The following is a 23,274-nucleotide window of genomic DNA, read 5'->3' as shown; positions in this document are numbered from 1 at the left end:
TAGCCGTACATGATTCGTCTCGGTGTCTATATGACGAGAATTCTTGATAGTACACGAGATGCTCTGAACTCTGCCATCCAGCCAGGTGGTGGGGAGTCGATGCCACTGTTCTGTTCCGCTAACTAGCAGGTCACTGCTGCATTGTTTAAAGTGGAGCTGAAAAACTTGAAGTCAGATTCAGCCTCGTGGTAAGACGAACACAATAACATTCAGAAAGAACCTTTTCTTTAAATCTGATTAGCTGTCTGATATGCAGGCACTCATTTGTCAAGCAACCTGATGTTACTTGATCTACGAAGTTTCATCATATCGCTATAATCTGTAGCTGCCGTATCCCGTTATCGCCTCCTCCTCGGCTGTCTTCGTGTTTTTGTTTTTGTTTTTTTTTTTAAAGTGGAAACGAGGATTTATCTTCTCCCGCGAGAAGAGCCAAGACTTGGAGTCGAGTCCGGTAAATCCGGAGTCGTGCACCATTACATCCGAAGCGGTAGGTGGCAGTATGCCTCACGGTTCCCTCAGCGCTCTCAGGATCCCACAGAAAATGGCTAACCGCTATGTAAACAAGTGTGTGATGCTTGTGGCTGGTTAACTGGAAGCAGCTCCACGACTTTCACTTCCAGCAACTGAAAATATGATTAGTTCAGTCGGGGAGTCTGCGCTCCACACGCGGCGAATGAATGTTCTCCGGTCCGTGGTTGTGTGTTAGCGCTGGCTGGAGTTAAATCCAGCAGGCAGGGTTAGATGGAGCAGCTGCAGCTCTGATCCGGAGTGTTTTCCGTTAGCCGCTTTGGGAAAGGACACAGTAGGCGGGCTTATAATGTGGCGGTGCCTAAAGCGGAATTAAAAATATCAGCATGTCGCGTTAAGTCACCAGACAAACCAGCATTTGAATGTAATTTGGGGTGTAAAACTGCTGTTTCAGGTAAGATGCTTGGACACTGCGAATCAAAACATGAGACGCCTGAATTCGTAAATATCGCGGTTGACATGGTCGCACTGCGAGGTGCCTGCAGTGCCAAAGCAGCAGAACAGACCAAATGCAACTGTTAGCTTTTTTGTTTCCTGCACATAGAAAAACATGGAAAACGTGATTTTTCTGCGCGTTTTTCTGTTTATCTGTCTACTAACATTTTCAGAGTAAAGCCATGTGGGCATAGTTGATATTTTCAACAGTAAATGTGTAAAGACAAGCTGACATTTGTTACTGCTGGCCCCATTCCACAGTCAGTTGTAGTGGCTTTGGACATGTGTTGTACTAAAAAGTGCTCTATACCATAGTAACAGAAGTGAAATGAATTAATTATTTGTTGTTTTTTTTCCCCCTCTCATATATATCTCGCTGTTGTCGGAACAAAACCTTGTATCTCCAAAATGGTAACCTTACAGGAGAACGAAAAAAACCCAACTGTACTTCTAATGTAAGTCAATGGAACCAGAGTTTTTTTCCAAGTAAATTTGGGCCATTTCTTTTGGTCCATTTGTCATGAATTTACATACAATGTAAAGAGCAACAGGCATTTTCAAATTATGTCAAAAACTGGAGCAAATGGAGATTAAAAATGTTTTGTTCTGACAGCACCTCTGTGTGTGTGTGTGTGTGTGTGTGTGTGTGTGTGTGTGTGTGTGTGTGTGTGATTGATTTATTATGGGGCAGTCGAGGGCTGGAGGTTAGGGAACTGGCCCTGTGACCAGAAGGTTGCTGGTTTGATCCCCAGCGCCGACAGTCCATGAATGAGGTGTCCTTGAGCAAGACACCTAACCCCCAACTGCTCCCCAGGCGCCGTGGATAGGGCTGCCCACCACTCTGGGCAAGAGTGCTCTTAGATAGATAGATAGATATTGTGATATCGGTTTTGGCCATCTTGCCCACCCAATTCAAACTACTGAATTACCTCCTAAGAAGACTTTTACTGGTATCTTTATAGCAGAGGAGGAAGCAAAGCGGTGGTTTAACGGTATAACTGTCCTGCTATTACAACTGTACTCTAATAATGTAATAGCCATCTCATCAGCAGCAGATAACAATAATGTAATGCAACAGATTTCAAATCTAAAAGAAGGGTGTTGAAGTCACTGAATGGTATTTGAACTATGTGTCTGGCTGTTAGATTCTGTGCCCAATGGGCAGCTACGTCTGGCAGTAGACCATGAACCTGAGCGAGAAGAGGCCCAACAAGTGGTGGACTGAGCCGGACACGTTCGCCATGCTCACCCTCATTGAGCAGTTGGACCTTGTCCGGGAGTTGGACAAGAAGCGCCAGCGTAACGAGTCTCACTTTCGCCGCCTGCGCCAGAGCCTGGCCAAAAGAGATATCCACTTCACTGTCAACCAGATCCGCAACCGCTGGAAAAGCCTGAAGCACAAGTACCGGAAGATCAAGCTGGCGACTTACCGCAGTCCTGCCGCACGCCTCTCTGCCATGGAGTCCTTTCGCTACTTCCGCAGGTTGGATCGCATGCTGGCCTGCAGGCCCAGGTCAGGAGGTCCAGAGGAAGGCAAATGCAGCCTAGTTGGCCAGTCGGATTTGGAGGATCACACAAACAGTACTGCTGCTGTGGTTTTTTGCCTATCGTTGCTTCCATGCATGAAGTAATGCTTCTTGCTTTTCTTTTGCCAATATCCATTAACCCCTCTGCATGCCTTATACTGTTTCATTTTTTTTTAGCTCTTCTCTGCATTAAAGGAAAAATTTTCAACCTATTCTGTATCTGTCACACCTGCAGTGTACAGTTGATCACCATGGACAGTCACTTTGACACATGTTCTCAATAAAGGATCAGAAAACCTGTTGACTCAAGACATATTTACAGCAAAAGCCAGTGATCAGGTGCGGATGCAGCTACATCTGTTATAAGTGTGTCCGTGAATTTTCTGAATGAGTCAACGAGTATGTGGAGACAGGTCAAAATTACTGTCCTATATGAGGTAGAGATTAAGTTGAAAATTTTGGATTCCTTTAAGCTTTATTTTCCTACTTCCCCTTTCTTTCCGTTTACCATCATCAAGCAAATGTGATGTGCTTGTAGCAATAGAACTGCTTGATTAAATCTCCTGAAAATACACTGACGGTCTCATAATGGCATGGCTGATGGTTTACAGGCATTACAGTACTGTGCAAAAGTGAGAGATCACCCTTCAGATCTGTAAGTTTCAGTCAAAAGTTACTTAAGCCAAAAACAAATAAAAAAACTTCAGAGCTTCAGCAACTAATTATAGTGTAATTTCTTTCAGTATTAAGTATGACTACCCTTTTTATAGCTTTTATAGCGATCATTCTTTTTGGAAGGTGTGCTTTTAGGTTTTTCAAAGAAACCTACAAGGATATTTTTCCACATACCCAAAGTTCTTCGATTTTGGATGCTGCACATCCTTTCAGACCCACAGTGTTGAGTTGTCTTACAGGGAAAAGATACAGTTGTGATTTTTCCCCTTTTATCTAAAGCCAAGGTGGAGCTTTTCTTCTATCTCAAAGACAAAAGCGTTACCATCTTTAACTTTAACACTGTGTGTTTGATGGTGACCGTTATGGTGGTCTACCAGGCCTTGCTCAGATGTTAGGAGTGCCATTTTCTCTGTATCTCTGTGTTGTTTTCTTTTGAACTCTAGTTTTGGAAACTCTTGGGTTTTTTTTTTCTCCTATATTCCTTCCTTATGTAAGTGGATTACTTTATATCCAAATGTCCCTGAAATATCTCCTCTACTAAGTGGCTGTTCTGGAAATTTAGTAAATGAAGGTAGTTCTCTGACTTTGCACAGTAATGTACATTAAACCCAAGTTTGTTTCATTAAATCTCTGAATTGAATGCAGACATTATATGCTGTTCGGTCATTATATAAAGGTAATTGCTTGGCTCTCCATCAATGCAGTTTTAGGTGATGTTGGCCAGTCGTGTCCTGTAGCTCCTTGGTCTGGTGGTGCTTCACTTGAGTCTGAAACCGAAAGCGTTGCCCCTAAGCTGGAATCCAGTGCTGATGAGGAAGTGAATGCAGAGGAACTTGCCAGAACAGAGCATCCAAGCTGGGCTGCAGGCAGCCACGAGGTCATGACGCTGGGACTGTCCGGCGAGTACCTCTACGCTGTCAAGACTGAGCCTCTTTCAGATCTTAACCCTGTTCCTAGTGTTGATGGAAGTAGCGAGGCCACTGACAACAGACAAACCGCTTTTCCAGGCAAGTGTTAACATCACTATTAGAACACTGCAGACAGTCCAACATTTTTTTCAGTGTTTCTGTACCTTGTCTATGTACGTTTGTCCATTGTATATATTCAGAGATTTATTTTTTCATTTGAAAGATTGATCAGAACGAAGGCGTAGTAAAAAATGGCATCGTCTGAAATTTCTTTAAAAGGCCCATGCCATGGAAAACAGATTAAAAAAAAAAAGAAAAAACATATAAAACAGTTTGACGAACTTTGTGCACATTGTTCAAGTTTACATAACATTCCCTGCCCAGTTTGTACAATGCATATATATGGAAAACCTGCAGCAAATGAATTCAGTGTTTTTGTCACGAAAACCAACAAATTTACATATATTCACCTGTTCACCCTATAGCACCGTTCAAAAATCATAAGTATTACATAAGTATTTCAGACTCAACTGCTTTTTAAATGAGGCCTGACGCATGGCAGCCAATCAGGACAGAGATTATTTACATATTACTGTCCTAAAGGCTCAGTATTAAAAACGGCATGTGTAATTCTAGTGGATGAAGAGAGCTTGGAAAAGAGTCATGTAAAAATGAGCTAGGTCTGTTAGAGACCCCCTCGCAAACACTATGAAGTGTGAACTTCAGGCAAAGAAATAGAATGCCAGAGGGAGGATATGGGCCCTTTTTACATTTGATTCCAGTTTATTTGGATAGTCCAGTATAGATCATCTACAGATTTTCAAATTTTAACAAACACTTGTGTATATTGATTCTTAATAGTCTTTAAGAACTACAGTTAGGCTTAGCTTTATTGTTTGGATTGAGGTCAAGATAAGAGTTACAGTGAGTGTTAGGTTTAGGGTTAGAAAAAGGTATGATTGGTGTTAATAGATGCTTAGTTGGATGTGTAAATTAAAGAGGAATTCCACTAGTTTTTCTTCCATGTCTGTATAATGTGTGCATTAAAATGTAAGCAGTGCCATTCATGAAATGCTCGGTTGTAGAGAAACTCATATACATATTGTACATATTGTATTATGCCAACGTCCAATGTTCAGAACCATTTCTCTCAGCAGTAAGGGTGTTTTTAATGTTATATTACGTAACAGTGTCTTGTTTTTAAAATAGTAATTGAAAAATGAGGCTCTGAAAAAGATTTCTCTTCAAGCTTCCCAGTGATCGAATGGATTTATTAGATTTCACATACATATAAAACCTCAGAAGATATGTATGTGGAATAGGTATGTCAGGATGTTTGGTGGTTGTTTTGGCCAGCTATTCTGTCTATACATTGCACCATTTCACATCACACCACTCTCCTTGACATTGAACTATGTTACCATTTTGTAAAGGGGTTTTAAAAACCCCCTTGATTCCTTACTGTGGGCCGTCTGAAATAAAGTGTCACTTTACATTTCCTTACAGGCACATCAGAGGATATCTGCACCCTGATCTTACAGCAGCTCACTATTCTCAACCACCAACTGGAAGAGCAGCTAGCAGAGCAGAGAGCCTTCCACTGCAGCATGCTGGGTATGATGGACCGGCAAATCGAGGTGCTGGAACAGCTCTCTAGCTTCACCCAGAGCCACTGCCGCCAGCCCAAGCCTGAACCCAGCGAGACTGATTCATCAATCAACCAGAAAGTCCATGAAACCCTGCTGCGAATCCTGAGGGGAATGGAGAACCAGGTGCTTCAGCCATGTCTCTCTAGACCCCCACCTTCAACACCTCCCCCCTGGACGGTTTCTCTTGTGGAGGTCCACAAAAGTTCTTCTACTGTTGAAATGGAGGCAAACAATGAAACTGAGAACAGTAAGTCTACAGATGGGTGCAAACACAACTCTTCCAGCCTTCCAGCTTCAGAGCTGCTGTCTTCTTCTCCCATAAATGGTACTTTGCAGAACGGACTCTGTTAATGTAAGTGAGTATTGCTCACAACTGTGAGGCTTCAGATATATCCTAAGCCTTTAAGCATGTCATGAAAGGACATCATCCTCTTCAGTTTTTTTGTACTTCTGCATTTGGTAAATGAATTAGTTGATATATGCATTTATGTAGTTAAACAAATGACGCTTACTTGCTGTTATGATTAGCACTTTTAAAGAGGCCAACCATTCTAAACTCTAAGGCAGTAAGAACTAGGCCTGGGCGAAAGGGCCATGTAATCGGATATTGACTGACAAGTAACCTGATTTCAGTGCTTAAAAGGCAATAATCACCATGTTGGCGAAAAAGAACTGACAGGGAGCCAGTGAGGACTAATTTACCTTTAAAGAGCCTGCTGGATAATATTAAATAATATGTGCACAATGTTTTATTCACTTTTTCTGTTAAAACATTGGCTATTATGAAGCCTCAAAAGGCCGTTTAAGCAACAGTTGAGCAAATTCCCCCGCTGTCTCTGCTTTCCCAGTGTGTGATTCAAATTATTTGAATTCTGAACATTTAGAAAACATAATGCTGTGTGCTTTTCCAAAGAGATCTGTTGTTCATTTCCAGAGTGACTCCACTATAAGAACAGAAAACACTTATTTCAATATATAAAGCATGTGAGTTTGGCTTTGGAGATCACTCATTTAGTGCATGTGTTGCAGTCTGACGTTTATCCAGCAAGGGGCACTATTAGTACACAAGTCACCTTGAATATACCCCAGAAGTAGGGTATGTTATTATTTTAGATTTTTTATTCCTAAAGTTTGTCGTTAAAACAGTTGTTTAAGAAACGCATATAAACTAAATGAAATGTAGGCTTTATACTGCGTTCAGGTGCTCATAGGAAGGTTGTATATACCAGGTGGTTAATTAGTAAATATGACTTCAACCCGTTCAGGGATTTGTTCATAATTAGACACACCTACCACACAGATGAAGCGTGGAGGTCTGAAAAAAACTTGTTTAACTAGAAGAGATTGTGCTAATTAATTTCAGATATCGCCCAGGCCTAGTAGAAACCAATATCTGTCTGTCTCCGCCATTGAGCACTTTACCCAGCAAAATATGCGCAATTTGGAGACAGATTCGTTTAGAGAGTTGGCCAGGATCTTGGCTTGTGCAGCGTTTAAATGGTTGATCACCATCATGAGATGATACAAGATTAAAATAGATACACAATATGTTTAAAATATGATTAAAAACACTGGTTAACTTTGATGTTAATAATGTGTTTCCTTTTTTAGCCACAAGCAGCGATTCAAGTCACTGCCTCGCTTTTTTTTTTTCTTTTTTCTTTTCTTTTTACATTAGAAATTTTAGCTCGCAGTACATGCATTAGTAAAATAACCCTGTACTGATGTTTTAGTTGAGGGATGTTAGACAATTTTAAGTGTATTAAAGTGTAGAAAATATACACTCACTGGCTATTTTATTAGGAACCGTGTTGGTTAGAACAACCTTTTACTCACAGAACAGGCTGAGTTTTTCATGGTATGGAATAAATGTAATTATTGCAGATTTGTCAGCTGCACGTTCATGCTGTGCATCTCCCATTCTACCACATCCTAATGGTACTGAATTGATATCTAGCAACCAGGGAAGCCGCTGAAGTACTTTGAACTCATTGTCATGTTTATGGAGTCGGATTGACAACCTGATTAACAGCTACTTCCATTATGATAAACGATGAAATGTGGCCATAAAGGGATGAATATTGTGAGCAATTATATTCCGATAGGCTGCAGGATGCAATTGATGCTGCTCAATTAGTGTTATTAGCCCCAGTGTGTGCTATTATACTAGCACGACCAGCTTGAACTGTTGACACAAGGCAAGCTGTGTTCATGGATTCAGTGCTGTTTATGCCAAATTCTAGCGCATCAAGTGCATGTCAGAGCAGAATTTGAGATTCTTCAGACCAGGCAATGTTTTTCCATCTTCAGCTGTCTAGTTTTGGTGAGCCTGCATGCACTGTAGCCTCAGACTTGTGTTCTTCCTTGACACCTTAGTGGAACCCCATGTGGTTGTCGTATTCCGTCCATCTCAAGGTTTGAAGTGAGGTGTTTTTGTGGTTGTGATCAATGGTAAAGGGTTAATGTCGGCTCAAAGAAATCTAGCCGTTTGTCCACTGACCCCTTTCATCCACCACAGAAATGCTGCTTACTTGATTTTGTTTTCTAGATTCTAGAGGCTATGAAAATCTCAGATCACCAATATATGACATACTTAAACTCACCTTTGGCCCCAACAGCCCTCTTGTGGTCTAATGGTCACTCTTTTCCTCCATTGTGAACGCTACCTGAAACTCTTGACCCGGGTCTGCATGATTTTCTCCATTGCGCTGCTGCCACCTGATTGAATAATTACCTGACTAAGAAGGTGCACAACTGTTCCTAATAAAATAGCCAGTAAGTGAGTATGCACTGTTTATTTATTGATCTGTCAACTCTTTGTTACATAACAAAATTAGTCAAATTAAAGGAAATAGATTAGCTTGACAATGTGATATGTTGACTGGAACTCACGTAAAATATACTTCTTTCCATTTTGTCTTTTTTTATTACTAATACTTAGTGAAGCGCTGAGGAGCCCAGCTAAAAGGGCTCGGTGTATCTTAGTGACTGACTGTGGATTGTTGAAACAGGTGTGCTCACAGGCAAAGTGGAATAATATTTTAATCCCCAATACAGTAATAAAATGACCCTAAAGAGAAACCGCTGTGTTCTCACTTATTATGGATGGATGGATGGATGGGATGGATGGGATGGATGGGATGGATGGGATGGATGGATGGATGGATGGATGATGGATGGATGGATGGATGGATGGCGAGTTATATACGGGGCTGAAGTGAGACTGGGATTTTCAGCCTCTGTGTCACATGACTCATCCCAGCACAGCCCCAACTCTAATTACCCTACTACCCCACAAACACGCACAGCACATGCCAAATAGCTTTTTTTCTAAAATCTGCATTTTCATCTTCTTGATTTGTTCTTCTTATTTATATCACTGTTGTCAGATCAAAACCTCATATCTGTTTTTGACAATTTTCCGTTTTTGACATAATTGGAAATTGTTGCCCTTTACATGAGTGTAAATTTTATAATAAATGGACCAAATGAATTTTCCCAATTACTTGGGGAACAGGTGAGGTTGCATTGACTTACTTTAAAAGTAAAGCATGTTTTTAGCTTCCGTAAAACGATCATTTTAAAGACATGGGGTTTTGTTCCGACAGCAGCAATGTGCTACACTGAGATGAGCAACTAGTGATAAAATGGAAACTGGTGAACGATTTTAGCTAAACTGGGATATAATCATGACACCAATAAGCTAAAACGTGATGCTAGTATGTTAGTATGCTAGAAATGAAATTCAGGTCAGCATTTCTTACTCTCCACCTGCTTGGATATGTCCTCATCCTCCTTAAGTAGCTTTGTCATGTGTGTCTTCTTGTTGTCTCCTTGTTTTTTGCTGCTGCCCATCTTCATATGATCAGTAATGGGGAAAAGAAATACTCTGTAAAGCACTGCCTGTACCACTACCTATGTCTACCAGCACCAGATTCACACTGCAGGGCTGATACACTGATCTCCCAAGGCTGCAGTTACATGCTAGTGCCTGTGCGGGTATCTGAATGTAACTGCTACATGATTGAAGGTGAAAGGAGAATAAGAAGCCGACATCAGCTTCATGTAATCTCCAGCAAACTGGGGCTGCACTACATGAGGTGGGGGCTGATTTAACCCGTAAATTACTACATTGGGTGTGTTTACATGCACTTAATAGTCTGATTATGATTTTTTTTTGCAGTTATCTCATTCAAATTAAATATTTTACATCTTTTAGATGAGGCATGTTCATATTTCCAGGTAAAGAGGTGTTTAAAAAAAAAGCCACAACATTACGTTTACGTCGTGTCTTCTTCTGTGAGATTACTGACCAGTTTCAAAGCAGAAATCCAATTACTTCCTGACTCATGTAAGACCAGCGTTTTCCCGTTGTCTGATTACACGTGTGCATGTAAATGCATTCATCAGATTAAGGACAAAATCAGATTTTCTGCCGTTATGAAGTTGTTACACACTCAATGTTTGCCAGATGGGTAGCAGATTATAGAACACAGATTTTTAAAAAATATATACATTTCAGGTGAAAATCATCTCACACTCCGGTCCTCAAGGTATGTTTCCTGGAGAACGCAGAGGATGATTGGCTCCACTAAAACGCCAAGCTCTTAGCAGGCCGCTGTGTCTTCTAGTTTTTCAGCGCAGCTTCTCTCATGAAAACCGACCACTGTTACTGTGACTATTATTGTAAGAAGCATATCTAAGTGAAAATGAGAGTTAAGTCCATGAATATTCAGTACTGTTACGTTTAAGTGACCCTTATTAGTCCCACAACGGGGAGCACTCGAGGGTTAGGTGTCTTGCTCAAGGACACCTCAGTCATGTGCTGTTGGCTCTGGGGATCGAACCGGCGACCTTTCGGTCACAAGGCTGGGTCCCTAACCTCCAGCCCACGTTAGTATGTAAAGATCTCTATTATAAGCTATATTGTGAGGCAAGTGAAACAATGTCTGTGATTGAATGTTTCTAATTGAAGCCTATGCAGGCACCAATATCAGAAGAGTGAGTGGGGCATGCAGGGGAGACTTTCTGCACAGCATGTTCATGTCTGGACATCCAGGTTTTTTAGCCTAAGAGTTTGCGAATTAATTCTGGTGTTTTTGTTTCTCTTAGTGCCTCTATATTTAAGACACAGCACAAACATTACCTCTCACAGGCTTTCACAGGAGACAGAAATTAAAATGGTTGTTACAACCACAAGCCTAAAAATACGTGAACAACATTCTCAGGCTGTTTTGAGAATTATGAAATATGTAAATAATTAAAAATATTCATCAAGCACTCATTACAACACTGCACAAAACCTTTAATATTCAGATAAGTACAAAACAGGACAAAAACATGTTTGTAGATAACATGCATCAGGCCTTACAATCCAAAGAAATGATATACAGCATAAGACAAAATCTTATCTCACAGGTAAAACAATGTCTCTGGCATCAGGCAGCATATTTATAACCATTTTATGTAATACGTTTCTATGAGGTACTTTTAAAGGCCTTAAACACTTCAGACGTCTGGTTCCCATCACCACCACTGTGAGCCATTCTGACTTAGGTTTCTCTAGAATAAAACATTCTGAATTTGGTTACATCTTAACCATTTAATTACGCTCAATTATTTTTGAAAAGTTGGCCGGAATGCCCATTTAAGTGCATGGTTAGACGGATTGGATAGGATATCAAATACTGTTGCTTTTTTTTAGTCCACAAGCCACTTTTAGTTTCTGGTGAGAGGCTCTGTTAAGAAGGATCATTTTAATGGAATGTGCGTGTTGATTTGTCTACTTCACAATTTTGTTTGTGTCAAAAAAAAAGTAATAAATTTTACCACTACTTATATCACAAATAAGGGTTTTTAAAAAATACTTAATCATATTGTATTGCGTCTTATTCTGTGCTCATTGACATCTGCAAATGGTTATTATTTGCACCATATCTGCCTACATTAAGCACAAATGTCACAAAGAACACCAAAACCATAATATAACTTCTATTACCACACGATCCGCTGAAGGACTGTACTTCACTAACCACAGCTCTGCATCGCATGGACAGTATTCACTGTACTAGTCTTAATGGACCACTAGGTCCTGCTTGTGGTGTGATGCTTTGCTGTAGTCCTTCCTCCGCTGTGGTGGCGATCTCATCAGTGTCCACCACAGCAAACAGTACACAAGGTGGCCATGGCCCTTGTTTCTGTGACATATTGATGTGAAAATCATATATGTAGAAGGTAGTTTTGATACTTGGCAATATTTCCCTTTTTCTTTCTTTCGTGCGCTTCGATTATTTATTTATTCTTTTTTTTCCCTTTTCTTTCTGTCTTCAGTCTCTTCTTTTCATTAAAATGGAAACCTGCAAATCCGTTCGGAGTGTCCGAGTAGAGCTTGGAGTAAAACAGAGACGAAGTTAGTAAAAGTGCAGTGGAACACAACAAATCCTCTTTCCCAGCCTAATTACTTACCGGGGGCTGGAAATGAAGGTTCTTCGCCGTCTGTCCTTCGAGAATTCTCCGTGAATCCCCTGCATCGGTAAGAGACGAGCGCAGGCCAGTGCTGGTCGGAGTTAGCCACAATGCTAACCGTTCAATGGGGAATCCCATTCATTTCCGCCTGCACTGTTATCCATGCTTAGCGGTTTAAAATGCTTATATTTTGGGCAAATATTAGTATTTCCTTGTTAGTGAGTGAGTGAAAATGTCCATGATGAGTTCAGTTCATGTTTTATGTCGCGTTTTGCGGGTTTAATCGAAGATTTTTGGTGCAAAATGTGAAGCATGTGTGACCGGCCTCCGACACCGCCTTACACGCAGTAGACTAGAGACTAGCCACCCCAGTTTACTGGGCAGGGGACCCCACGCTTAGGCCCTCAACTAAACGGGTAAAACCAACTGTCTCAACTGAGCAAGGTTTATTTAGGGGGACAATTAAGCAACAAGAATAAAAAAAAACTGCCAGCGCTGGTTCAGAGTAGCAAACGAGTGGGTACCGTAAAATCTCTCTGCCGGTGGTCAACATAGAGGAATAATGCCATAACTCCAATGGTGGAATCTATACAGTAGTTTAACACTTAATAGCCGTCATCAAATAAACAAAAACAAAATAAACAAATAAATGTGTTCAAAGAAAACCAAACACCCCACACAAAGTAATTACCAAGGAATAATCTCAAATCCAGTGCTACAAATTCACAATCTCTAAATGAAAATAATACAAAACATAAGAATCAATATACAAAACTGCAATTTCGGCTGAGTGTAACTATAAATAGATGGACAGTGCCACCAGGGCATAGAAAGAACCACAGCACATTCACAAAGAGACACTAATTCCACCACATTCACTTGTACATATATAAAACACACAATCTTGCTACTATTTGGCAGTGAAGTATAATATTAAATAGTATAAAAAGTATCCAAACGTTTAATCCGGCGGATCAGTGCTAATCAATTATTTCAGAAGACATTTAAAACAAAACAGTGGGGAAAACCGTGGCCTGCAGTTCACCAGGCCTTGGTCCTCTGAGTAATATCCACTCTGCCTTATACCGGAGCTGAAGTAACGTACTAACGGCTTCTGCTTCCCAGGCTCACACAATGCAGTCACTGCTGCTCCACACGGTTTAGAGTTGGCTGGAAACCCTCTCTCTCGTCTGGCTGGAACCACACGTTAAACCAGTGCTGTAGTGCGAGGGCTGTACCCTATTAAAATACATTGTCTTTAGGTCCAAAACTGCCATTTAAACACAGAAATGAGACCAAACGGAGACCTACCGACCTCACTTCCTCCAGCAGCAGCGTCCACTCCAAACCTACATGCTCCCCGTAAACCCAAACAGAAGTGCAGTAACAATTAATTACCTGGACTTTTATTGAGCTCATCTGGCGTCCTGTGATGCCTCAGAGTAACAAGAGCACTAAAAATAAATTGATATAACTACTGGGAATGTAATTATTAACTTGTTACCCAAAATAATAAGAAAAAATATATATTTATATGCACACACACACTTCTAAAAATATAAATCAAAACGAAAGTGTAAGAATTTTAAATTAAACTATGGCTTGCACCCACCTCTCAATTCCAGCAGAGGGCAGCCTAAGCTTACCGGCAGCCCTACCACACGTACTAGGCGCAGCATAGCCAGTTTAGCTAAAATGGTTAACCCTTAAAATGCCAGTTTTTTCCATGGTTTATTTTCATTTTAAGCTCTTTAATGTAGATGGAAGCTGTTAATAATTATTATTTACAGACGTTACAGATTTTATGATGAGGTAACGTAAGCATATGTTAGGCCAGGTTATGAGTTTAACTGTACATTCTGATCCTATGTGCTGTAGGTCAGGGTTTTTGAGAGAGAGAAAAGAGACATTGCACATCACGTTCAGGTTGGATCCATTGGATGGCGAGCCAAGCCCAGACCCTTGAACCTGAAGTTTTTCTGCATGCAGCGAATTGAACCCATTGATTCCATGACTCGTTCACCACTGGCACCGACTCGCTTTACTTCGCAGTGCGGAAGGCTAAAACTCGCATCTCCACAGTCGTAAGGCTCTACACTTGCTCAATCCTGGTGAAACCCTTGGACATGGACAGTGATTGTACACAAAATATTGAACTGAGAACTGTGATCACTTGAAAAGATTTGTGGTTGAATTTGTGGTTCTCATGGTTCAGCGTGGTCTCTTACTCATTTGGTCGCCCTGGTTCTGTAGTCGAGACTAGCGTCTTTTCTGATCGGCCCAACTGGGAAGTAACCCATCTTACTTGTACACAGTCATTTAACCAGTGAACCAAATTACTAGAACTGTACCTTTAGTAGGGGTTACACTGTGGTTCTCCTTTATATGGAGACACAATCGAGGCAACCAAGTATGCAGTTCTGCTGCTGTTCACAAACAGCTGTTTGGTAGTTTTAGTCCTAACTGCAGCTTTAAGGTGCATGTGTGTGTTTATTCTCCAGAGGATTTGTGTCCGGCGGCATTACATGATCCTGACTCCTGATAATCAGTCATGAAGCAACATAACAGTTGATAATTTTACTTTTTCAGAATGTAAAACCACTAAATCAGCTTCTGACCTGCTGCACTTTTTACAGTGGACCGCTCCTTCCTCCTTTCCTGAACTGAGTCATGATGTCTTACTTTAACACGTTCACTGTTTACATTAGTTAGGAGGTTTGCCTCAGTCTTTACGTCTAGGCTAAAAATCTACTTATTTATTCAAGCTTTTGGTAATTTTGCTTTGAGGGGTTTTATTTGCCTCCTTTGAGAACGCTCTCTAACTCTGTCTCCCAGAAAGCAAAGCAGTTCTTTCTGGAACGCATCTTTACTTTGGAGGAGGCTACGGATGAAGCTCCAGAGTCTGTGGTCACAGTCGTATGTGAGATTCTTCAGGACCACTCAGTGGATCTCCTGGACAGGTTTGAGGACAATCCATTATTTCTTTAGATTTCTCCCTTTTTTTCCGTCGTCTGTACTCAGAACCAATCCCTACTTTCCCTACGCTGTAAAGATCAAGACAAGACCCTATTACTGTGAAGCGACAGTGCTAACCACCACGCCACTGTCCCGCCACACCAAAAACTCCTTTTCTAGAATTTATTGAGATTCCTAGCATGGACCAGTAGCACCTCCAAGTGGTCAGAATGAGACACAACACCCAGTCGGTAAGTTATTTGCTTATATTGGAAGAAAAAAAACTGGTATTTAACTTTTGCCATTTGATTGCAGTGGGTTTAGAATACTGATAAGTATCTAACCTCAATGTGTTTTTCTTTTCATTTCGTTTCTTTTCTTTTACTTGGTTTCTTTCTTTTGGTTAACAACCTACTGTGTTCAAATTTATTCCTAACAAAACTAAACCAAGAAATCACTCGCAGTGCTGCTCGAGTCTTTTAGCCTGTGTGGTTTTTCAGGTAACCTGGGTTAAATCTATCTAATCTGAAACGTACCTGAATGTCTTTGTTGTTCTTTGTTTATCGTCTTGAAAGTTTAAAGAAATAATCTAAACCATTTGTATTTTAGAATTATTTTTCACTTTTAAGATCTAACTAAAACGAATGAGGCGTGATTCTTGGAGAGGCACTCATAGATTATGTACCACTAGTTCTAGCGCTAGTTTACACTCATTAAGGACCTTCCACCTCCACAGGGGAGGGTCTACACCCAAACACAACCTGATCACACAGCATTTTTCGAAGAGTTCCTAAATCTTGTTTGTCAGTTTGTATCCTTTAAGTTTAAAGCTTAGAGAAGAAGAGTGCTGAGGTCTTTTACCTGCTCAGTGAGGGATTTCTCCAAATTTCGACTCAAAGAGGTATTGAGAAGTTTGTGCCACCAGCCTTGGAACCCTGACCGCAACCCAAACCTTCACCAGCAGAGTCAGAGTAGTTCTGTCTACACAAAGACCTCGGGACCCTGGGACCTCACCCAGAGCCCAACACCAATCTGTGAGCAGATTAACCACCAAAGGACTGCCCAAGCTCCATCCTCCAGCAGCCTCAAGACACGTCTGCCCAGGTATTCATACTAACTACACATTCACTCAAACATAAATAACTGGACCTCTAACCGGAATTTAAAGAGGTGAAATGGACACAGACAACACAAAACATATTGGTGTGCATGAAGTCATATTTATATTTAATATATAATAATATTTATTTCATTTTGAAATCAAGCAGCTTACTAATTTTAAGTTTAAGCACCAAAAAATTTTACCATCCAAAATGAATTCTTGCATAGAAGGAGTGGCCAGTCTTCTCTGCAAAGGGCCGGTGAAGCTGATTTTCATTCCAAAAGTCTGTGAATGGAAACTTGTCGTCACTCTGCCTCTTTGGTGTAAGATTTGATAGCAAGAAATTCACAGAGTAAAAACCATAACGCAGCTCTATAAACAGAGCAGCACGGTCAGCTTAGTGAAAGATCCTGCTTTGAGAAAAACACAAGTGTCTTTATTGGTGTAGCATCCCTGCTGAATAACGGTTTGGCTCTCAAACTGATGGTCTATGCGTCCTTTATTCATTTCTTCGCATAAACACACAGTAAGAACTAAATACCAAAAAACAAAAACAAAACACAGGAAAACACTTAAGTCACAAGATAAAACCAATCCCACACATTAAAATACACTCATTTCAATTTATCAGCACCTACAAAATATAAAATTTCAACAATCTAAGACACAACATGCTCAGCATTTCAACAATAGTTCAAGCAGCACAACAACTGATTGGCTAAATACATTCACTAAAATCAATAGATTTTACCAAATAACAACTTTACCTTATTCACCTACAGCAGAGTGCCAATATTCAAAACCTTTAAATGAGCAGATTGTTTGGTGGGTCCACTGTTCTTGGGGAACAATGGCTCCCACCATTTTACTTAAAGAGCCACCTGACTCACCTCACTTCCTGCTCACCTGTCTCATGCTGAGCATGTCAAATTAAAAGACCCAACTCACTCTCAGGCTGTTTATACAAAAGTATCACACAGACACGGTTAGTTACACTCCCACCAAATCATACAGGGTTTCTGCATTAACAGTGTAAACCATAATGATTTCCCACCAGTGATTAGATACTCGTAGCTGCAAAAGAAAACATAAATCCAAACAAAAGCAAAAATAATAAAAAAAAACAAAACAAAACAAAAAATAGGAAATTATGCCTCCACTAACAAAATTAATTTATGCACTGAACGTTCAACCACTGAGAGCTTATGATACTTCCCTCCACTACTAAGCTTCGAGTTCCCGAGGGCTATCTTAACTCTCCTAACAAGTCCATCTTGGTCAGAATTAGCCTCTACAACTTTTGCCAACCTCCATTCATTCCTGGGCAGTTCATCCTCTCTGAGAATCACTACATCCCCAATTTGCAAGTTTCTTCTTGAAGTATGCCAGCACTGTCTTATTGCTATATTGGCTAAATACTCCTTCTTCCAAAGACTCCAAAACTGTTCCGCAAGGTACTGTACCCTTCGCCATCTCTTGCAAGCATAGATGTCCTCTTTAACAAACTTGCCAGGAGGAGGCAGAGCTGATGAAATTTTCATTGTAAGCAGATGATTTGGAGTAATAGGTGTTAAGCTACAAGGGTCACCTAGATGGTTCACGGTAAGTGGACGGCTATTAATTATACTCATTGCCTCATAAAAGAATGTTCGCAGGGAAGAATCATCTAGCCTACTCAAGGAAAGGGTGAGAGTGGAACTAAGGAGACTTCTCACTGTCCTTATCTGCCGCTCCCAAACTCCTCCAACATGGCTAGAGTAAGGTGCATTCATGTTAAAATCACACTGGTTATCAACAAGAAATGCAGCCAGCTTCTCCTGATCAATCTCCTTGAGGGCTTCCTTAAATTCATTTTTGGCACCAATGAAATTCCTTCCTTGATCAGACTTTATCAAGCGTACTGCCCCTCTTATTGCTATAAAGCATCGTAGAGCATTGATAAAGGCATCAGTGGACAAGTCATCTAGCATCTCTATATGCACTGCCCGTGAACTGAAGCATGTAAAAAGAAGGCCATACCTCTTATGAATTCTTCTTCCTCCCTTTGTTAAAAAAGGCCCAAAACAATCCATACCACAATATGTAAATGGTGGTGATTGATTTACTCGCTCTTGGGGGAACTCTGACATTTTCTGTTGTTCCACTGGCCTCCTAAATCTTCTGCACCTAACACACTGGTGAAGATAAGAAGCCACTACTCTATGAATGCCTGGAATCCAAAACCCATTTGAACGAATTTCATTTATAGTCATTCCCTTGCCCTGGTGCTTAACCTTCTCATGACAATGAGCGACTATGAGGTTGGTAATGTGATGGCTCTTAGGAAGGACAATAGGATGTTTAACAGAATTAGGCAGGGAGGAATAAAGCAACCTTCCTCCCACCCTCAAAACGCCATCCTTATCAACAAAGGGATCCAAATGGTACAATGGATTACAAACGGGTAGTTGCTCACCTTTGCTCAAGATCTTCACAGAGTCTTGATAGACCTGTCTTTGCAAGTCCTTAAGTATAACAAGTACTGCAATTTCCCTCTCCCTCACTGTTGTAAGACTAGTTGATTTGTCCTTTCTAGCTCGACGTAGAAGACGAGCAATTCCTTGAATGCCTCGAGTCCAAGATGAAAAATGGCTCAGATGATCCACTAGGCTTTTTCCCTCCATTTTCCTCGAGAAAAATACCTGAGTCTTCACTTCAGGATCACCTAAAGGTAGTTCCAAAACACCATCCTCAAAAGGTGCAATCTCCCTTTCCCATAAAAAATCAGGGCCAGTAAACCACTTAGAATGTAAAAGATCATTAACTCCAAGACCTCGAGATGCATAATCAGCAGGGTTAAATTCTGTTGGGACGTAATGCCATTGATGGGGGTGTGCACTGAGATGAATTCTTTGGACCCGATTGGCCACAAAGGTGTGAAATCGACGAGCCTCATTACCAATATAGCCCAAAACCACCTTTGAATCAGTCCAAAAGTATTCCCCATCCACCTCACCCCATTCTTTCTTAAGCATATCACTCATCTTTACTGAGATAACTGCTGCTGTTAGTTCAAGCCTTGGGATGGTAGTAACTTTGGTTGGAGAAACACGGGACTTTCCCATAACTAAAGTACAATAAACCTTTCCCTCGTTATTTCTGAATCTCACATATGAGCACTGCCCATAGCCTTGATTGCTAGCATCAGAAAAATGATGAAATTCTGTTCTATTGATTTTTCCAAAACCATCTGGCTTGCAACAACGAGGCAACTTTACTTTCTCCAAATCCACAAGATCATCCTTCCAACCTTCCCACTTTGGCTTAAGCTCATCTATTAATGGATCATCCCAACCTAAACCCTTTCTACACATAGCTTGAAGCACACCCTTTCCCGTGAGTGAGAAAGGAGCTACCAGGCCTAAAGGATCATATAGTGAGGCTACCATTGAAAGAACACCTCGACGTGTATCAGGCTGGTTCTTAAGATGGACCCTAAACTTCAAACAATCAGACCAAGTGCCAGGAAATCCCCAAGGCTCGCTCTACCTGAGCATCATCAAAAGACAAATTGTAATCCTGTACCTTTGTTGCCTTTTCTGACTGGGGAATACTGTCTAATAACTCCTGGTTGTTAGATGTAAACTTGTGCAACCGAAGACCTCCTAATTCACAAATTTTCTTTGCCTCATGTGCAAGCTGAATGGCTTCTTCTGGCCTGTCTACACTGGCAATTCCATCATCTACATAAAAATCTCTCGTTATAAATTGTGATCCCATAGGATACATCTCCTTATACTCCTTGGCCAAGTGCCGCAACCCATAATTGGCACATCCAGGAGATGATGCAGCCCCAAATAAATGCACCCTCATACGGTACTCATGGGGCTCACCACTTAAATCTGCTTTTTCCCACCAAAGAAATCTAAAATAGTCTCTATCTTCTTCAGTTACATGAAACTGGTGGAACATTCTCTCAATATCGCACATAAGTGCTATAGAGTTTTTACGAAAGCGAATAAGAATCCCTGTCAAGTTGTTAATTAGGTCAGGGCCAGTAAGGAGATGATCATTTAGACAAATTCCTTCATACTTAGCTGAACAATCAAAAACTACTCTCAACTTGTCTGGCTTCTTGGCATTATAAACTCCATGATGGGGAATATACCATTTTTCTCCCAGCTTTCCTCCATCTACAACTTCTTCTGCATCCTTCTTTTCAATAATTTCATTCATGAACTCGATATAATTTTCCTTGTACTTCTCATCCCTCAGGAGCTTCCTTTTGAGATGTACAAGTCTACTAAGGGCAAGCGGCTTATTGTCAGGCAATTTCGGTCTTTCTTTGAAAGGCAAGGGCAGTTCATAGTGACCATAGTTATTCTTAACAATGTTATTCTTCAACTTGTGAAGAAAGAAAAGATCTTCTTGTGAAACAGTTCTCTCCTCACCTTGAATATCCTTAAAATCAGATTCAAGTACGTGAATAACATCTATTGGTGCAATGCATGGAGACTCTTTAACATTTTTTCTCTTACGTCGAGATTCCAAGGACTTTGACTTAAATTCAGGGCACAGATTAAGCTGATGATACTCTTGACAAACTATGCATGCTTGCTTTGTGTTCTCTCTAGGTATCTCCCTTTGCTTTCCATCCAAGGCTGCCTGGGTGTTCAAAACGTTAAAGTCACTCTTGTTTCCAAACCTAAAGCCCTTTTTCCCAGATACTAATTCTGATGACCTCAGAGCATGTAGAGAGGTTATAGGGTTGCAAGCAATATCTGCTTCAAAGGCTGCAAAGGCTGCAAAGTTCTTAAAACTGGGAAATTCCTTCTTCAAGTTCAGAGCCTCCGTAACCTGACGATTCCAACTCGGTTAGTTACAATTGGTAAAAGATGATGAAAATAAAATCCTGTGTATTACTGTGTATGAAGAGGAGGCGAATTTCAGATCCTCCTCTCTGAGGTGGCTAATTGTGACCGTCTGAGACAGGCGGACAAAACAGCTTCCCTCCAAAAGACGACATCATAATGTTTGGATATGTGACTACAGTCTGTACTGGCACAGCACTGGTCTGCAGTTTGAAGCCTTGTTGAAGTCATCCAATGTGAAAAAATGCAGTATTACTATTTAACATAAAAAATGAATTAATACATGGACAATAAATGATGACTCAAGTCTATGACTTAGTCTAGTCTTGTCACTGAATGATCTAAAACTAAACTTATCTGCAAAAGGGCTGGTGTGGCTGCTCCTGTTCATCTCTATCAAACAGGAACATATCGCTACTAAGACTGAGACCTGCTGAACAAGCAGAATCAAGTGTGTGTCTGCTTGATTGGAATGAAAGCACACTGGCCCTGTGAGGACATGATTGTTGGGCCCTGGCCTAACATGTGTGATGAGTTCCCATATGTCATCTTTACCACTCACAGCACACGCACCATGACACTGTTATCTATCCAAACACTGAGAAATATGGATTCATAACTACAGCAGATAATAGAAAGGTATACAAGCTAATTAATTAGTGCCTCTATTTTATCTGTTTGAAACCTGAATTAGAAATAATTCACATATCAATACTCACTTGGATGATTTTGCTCTGTAGAGTGCAGCTCTCATCCCTCCTTCCCATGTCGTGTTCGTACTCTTTAGAGGGTGGATGGGCGGCATGACTGCATTTAGTCTCCAGGTCACTGGAGACACTGACCGTCAGTGAAGTTTGTGGACACTTTTGCAAACGTGAGGGTCTTGTGAGCATTCAGTCTTAGTCTCAGTGAAATGTACACACTGACTTTTGGAGCTGTGCCTAATATTTTAGTGTCTTTTTAAGCCCTGCAGCCTTTGGGACCTGGTTTCCCCTCCAAATGGAGAAAGACGTGTGTGCGCTTCTGATTTGGCATCAAAAAAGGACAAAATGTAAAAATATGAAGGATTTTATTTCTTTACACAAAACAAAATAATAATTAATAATTAAATAATCCTCACCAAATTGAAGCCATGACAAAATAACTCCTCTTATACAAGTTTAATGAATTTATGTTTACAGTACTTTCAACAGAATTTCCCCATTTATTTCAAGTGAGAAGTAATTAATACTGTCATGCTTTATTACATCTGTTATAACTTATAACTGCAACTTCTAATGAGCACTAAAAATCACACCCTGAGAAACTCTGAAAGATGTTAAACACCAAACTTTAAAACAGCAAAAGCAGCAAAACCAGGAAAAGAGGCTAAATTCCAGCTCAGTAACTGAACTGCACAGCTTTTCCTCTCCGTTCAGTCTCACTGTATAATATTACTGCATCGCTCATTTGTTCTGCTGTGATTTAACGCTGATTATTGTGACGCCACCGAAATGGAACTCAAGCCCATCTAAATGGTCAGAAAAGCCCGTTGAGCCTCAGTCGGTCACCGACACCCAAAGCGACCAGCTGAGCTTTCTGTCTGTCCAGTTAGAGAAGCTTCAATCCACGAGGAACAGCCTTGTATCCAGCAGGAAGATCCAATGGCACCCCCTGCTGTTTGAGGCTGAGACCCCCACCATCGTCGGACCTTATTATTTGCTATAGGTGCATGTGTGTTTATTCTCCAGAGGATTTGTGTCCGGCGGCATTACATGATCCTGAGTCATGATCTCTTACTTTTCCCATTGTTTCTTTCTCTGATGTGTCATTCTTGAAACTATGTTATAACACAGGTGAAGTATATTGAAAAATGACCAACAAACCAGTTTTGACTCAGTGTTTGCCAATAGATAAGTAATCATTAAGAAGCAGACCTTGAAATAAAGTGTTCGCGGTTAATTAATGGCAGTGATTGGATAACAAACATTTTCACAATATTGTGCTGCACAAAGGCTCAAGTCAAAGGTTCTATTCCCAGTCCAGGAAGGAACGCCACTGTGGTATAATAAGAGTCTTTGGGAAATTTCTGTATTCATGTATCATCGTCACTCAGTGTAACAGTGTCTTCGAAATACCTCAGTATACCACTGCTGTCTGAAAAAACCTTGTATCTTCATTTTTTAATCATTTTTTTAATCA

The 23,274-nt window shown here is 40.6% G+C and overlaps 1 protein-coding gene across 4 annotated transcripts; it reads left to right on the top strand.

The window, feature by feature from the left end:
- Positions 1–59: 59 nt before the first annotated feature.
- On the top strand, positions 60–8,802 carry si:ch211-116o3.5 (uncharacterized protein LOC325902 homolog). 4 transcript variants are annotated; one of them, XM_017708885.2, is made up of 5 exons: positions 553–922; positions 1,387–1,418; positions 2,109–2,544; positions 3,869–4,171; positions 5,579–8,802. In XM_017708885.2, the coding sequence occupies exons 3-5, from the start codon at positions 2,148–2,150 to the stop codon at positions 6,070–6,072; spliced, it is 1,194 nt and encodes a 397-aa protein (XP_017564374.1). In that variant the 5' UTR covers positions 553–922; positions 1,387–1,418; positions 2,109–2,147; the 3' UTR covers positions 6,073–8,802. The 4 variants fall into 4 exon arrangements, with proteins under 4 accessions (XP_037402427.1, XP_017564374.1, XP_017564373.1 ...); XM_037546530.1 differs by lacking the exons at positions 553–922; positions 1,387–1,418 and adding an exon at positions 60–188; XM_017708884.2 differs by lacking the exon at positions 1,387–1,418 and having other exon boundaries at positions 554–922.
- Positions 8,803–23,274: the final 14,472 nt, after the last annotated feature.

Source organism: Pygocentrus nattereri, chromosome 17 (assembly GCF_015220715.1).
Source record: "Pygocentrus nattereri isolate fPygNat1 chromosome 17, fPygNat1.pri, whole genome shotgun sequence".
Lineage (NCBI taxonomy): Eukaryota > Metazoa > Chordata > Actinopteri > Characiformes > Serrasalmidae > Pygocentrus > Pygocentrus nattereri.
This window is presented reverse-complemented; position numbering and strand designations above follow the sequence as displayed.

Excerpts from the sequence above, each read along its gene's own strand:
- si:ch211-116o3.5 (XM_037546530.1), top strand. The coding sequence starts at position 2,148 with ATGAACCTGAGCGAGAAGAGGCCCAACAAGTGGTGGACTGAGCCGGAC. Across the intron at positions 2,545-3,868 it reads TTTGGAGGATCACACAAACA|TTTTAGGTGATGTTGGCCAG; the intron begins GTACTGCTGCTG and ends CCATCAATGCAG. Across the intron at positions 4,172-5,578 it reads CAGACAAACCGCTTTTCCAG|GCACATCAGAGGATATCTGC; the intron begins GCAAGTGTTAAC and ends ATTTCCTTACAG.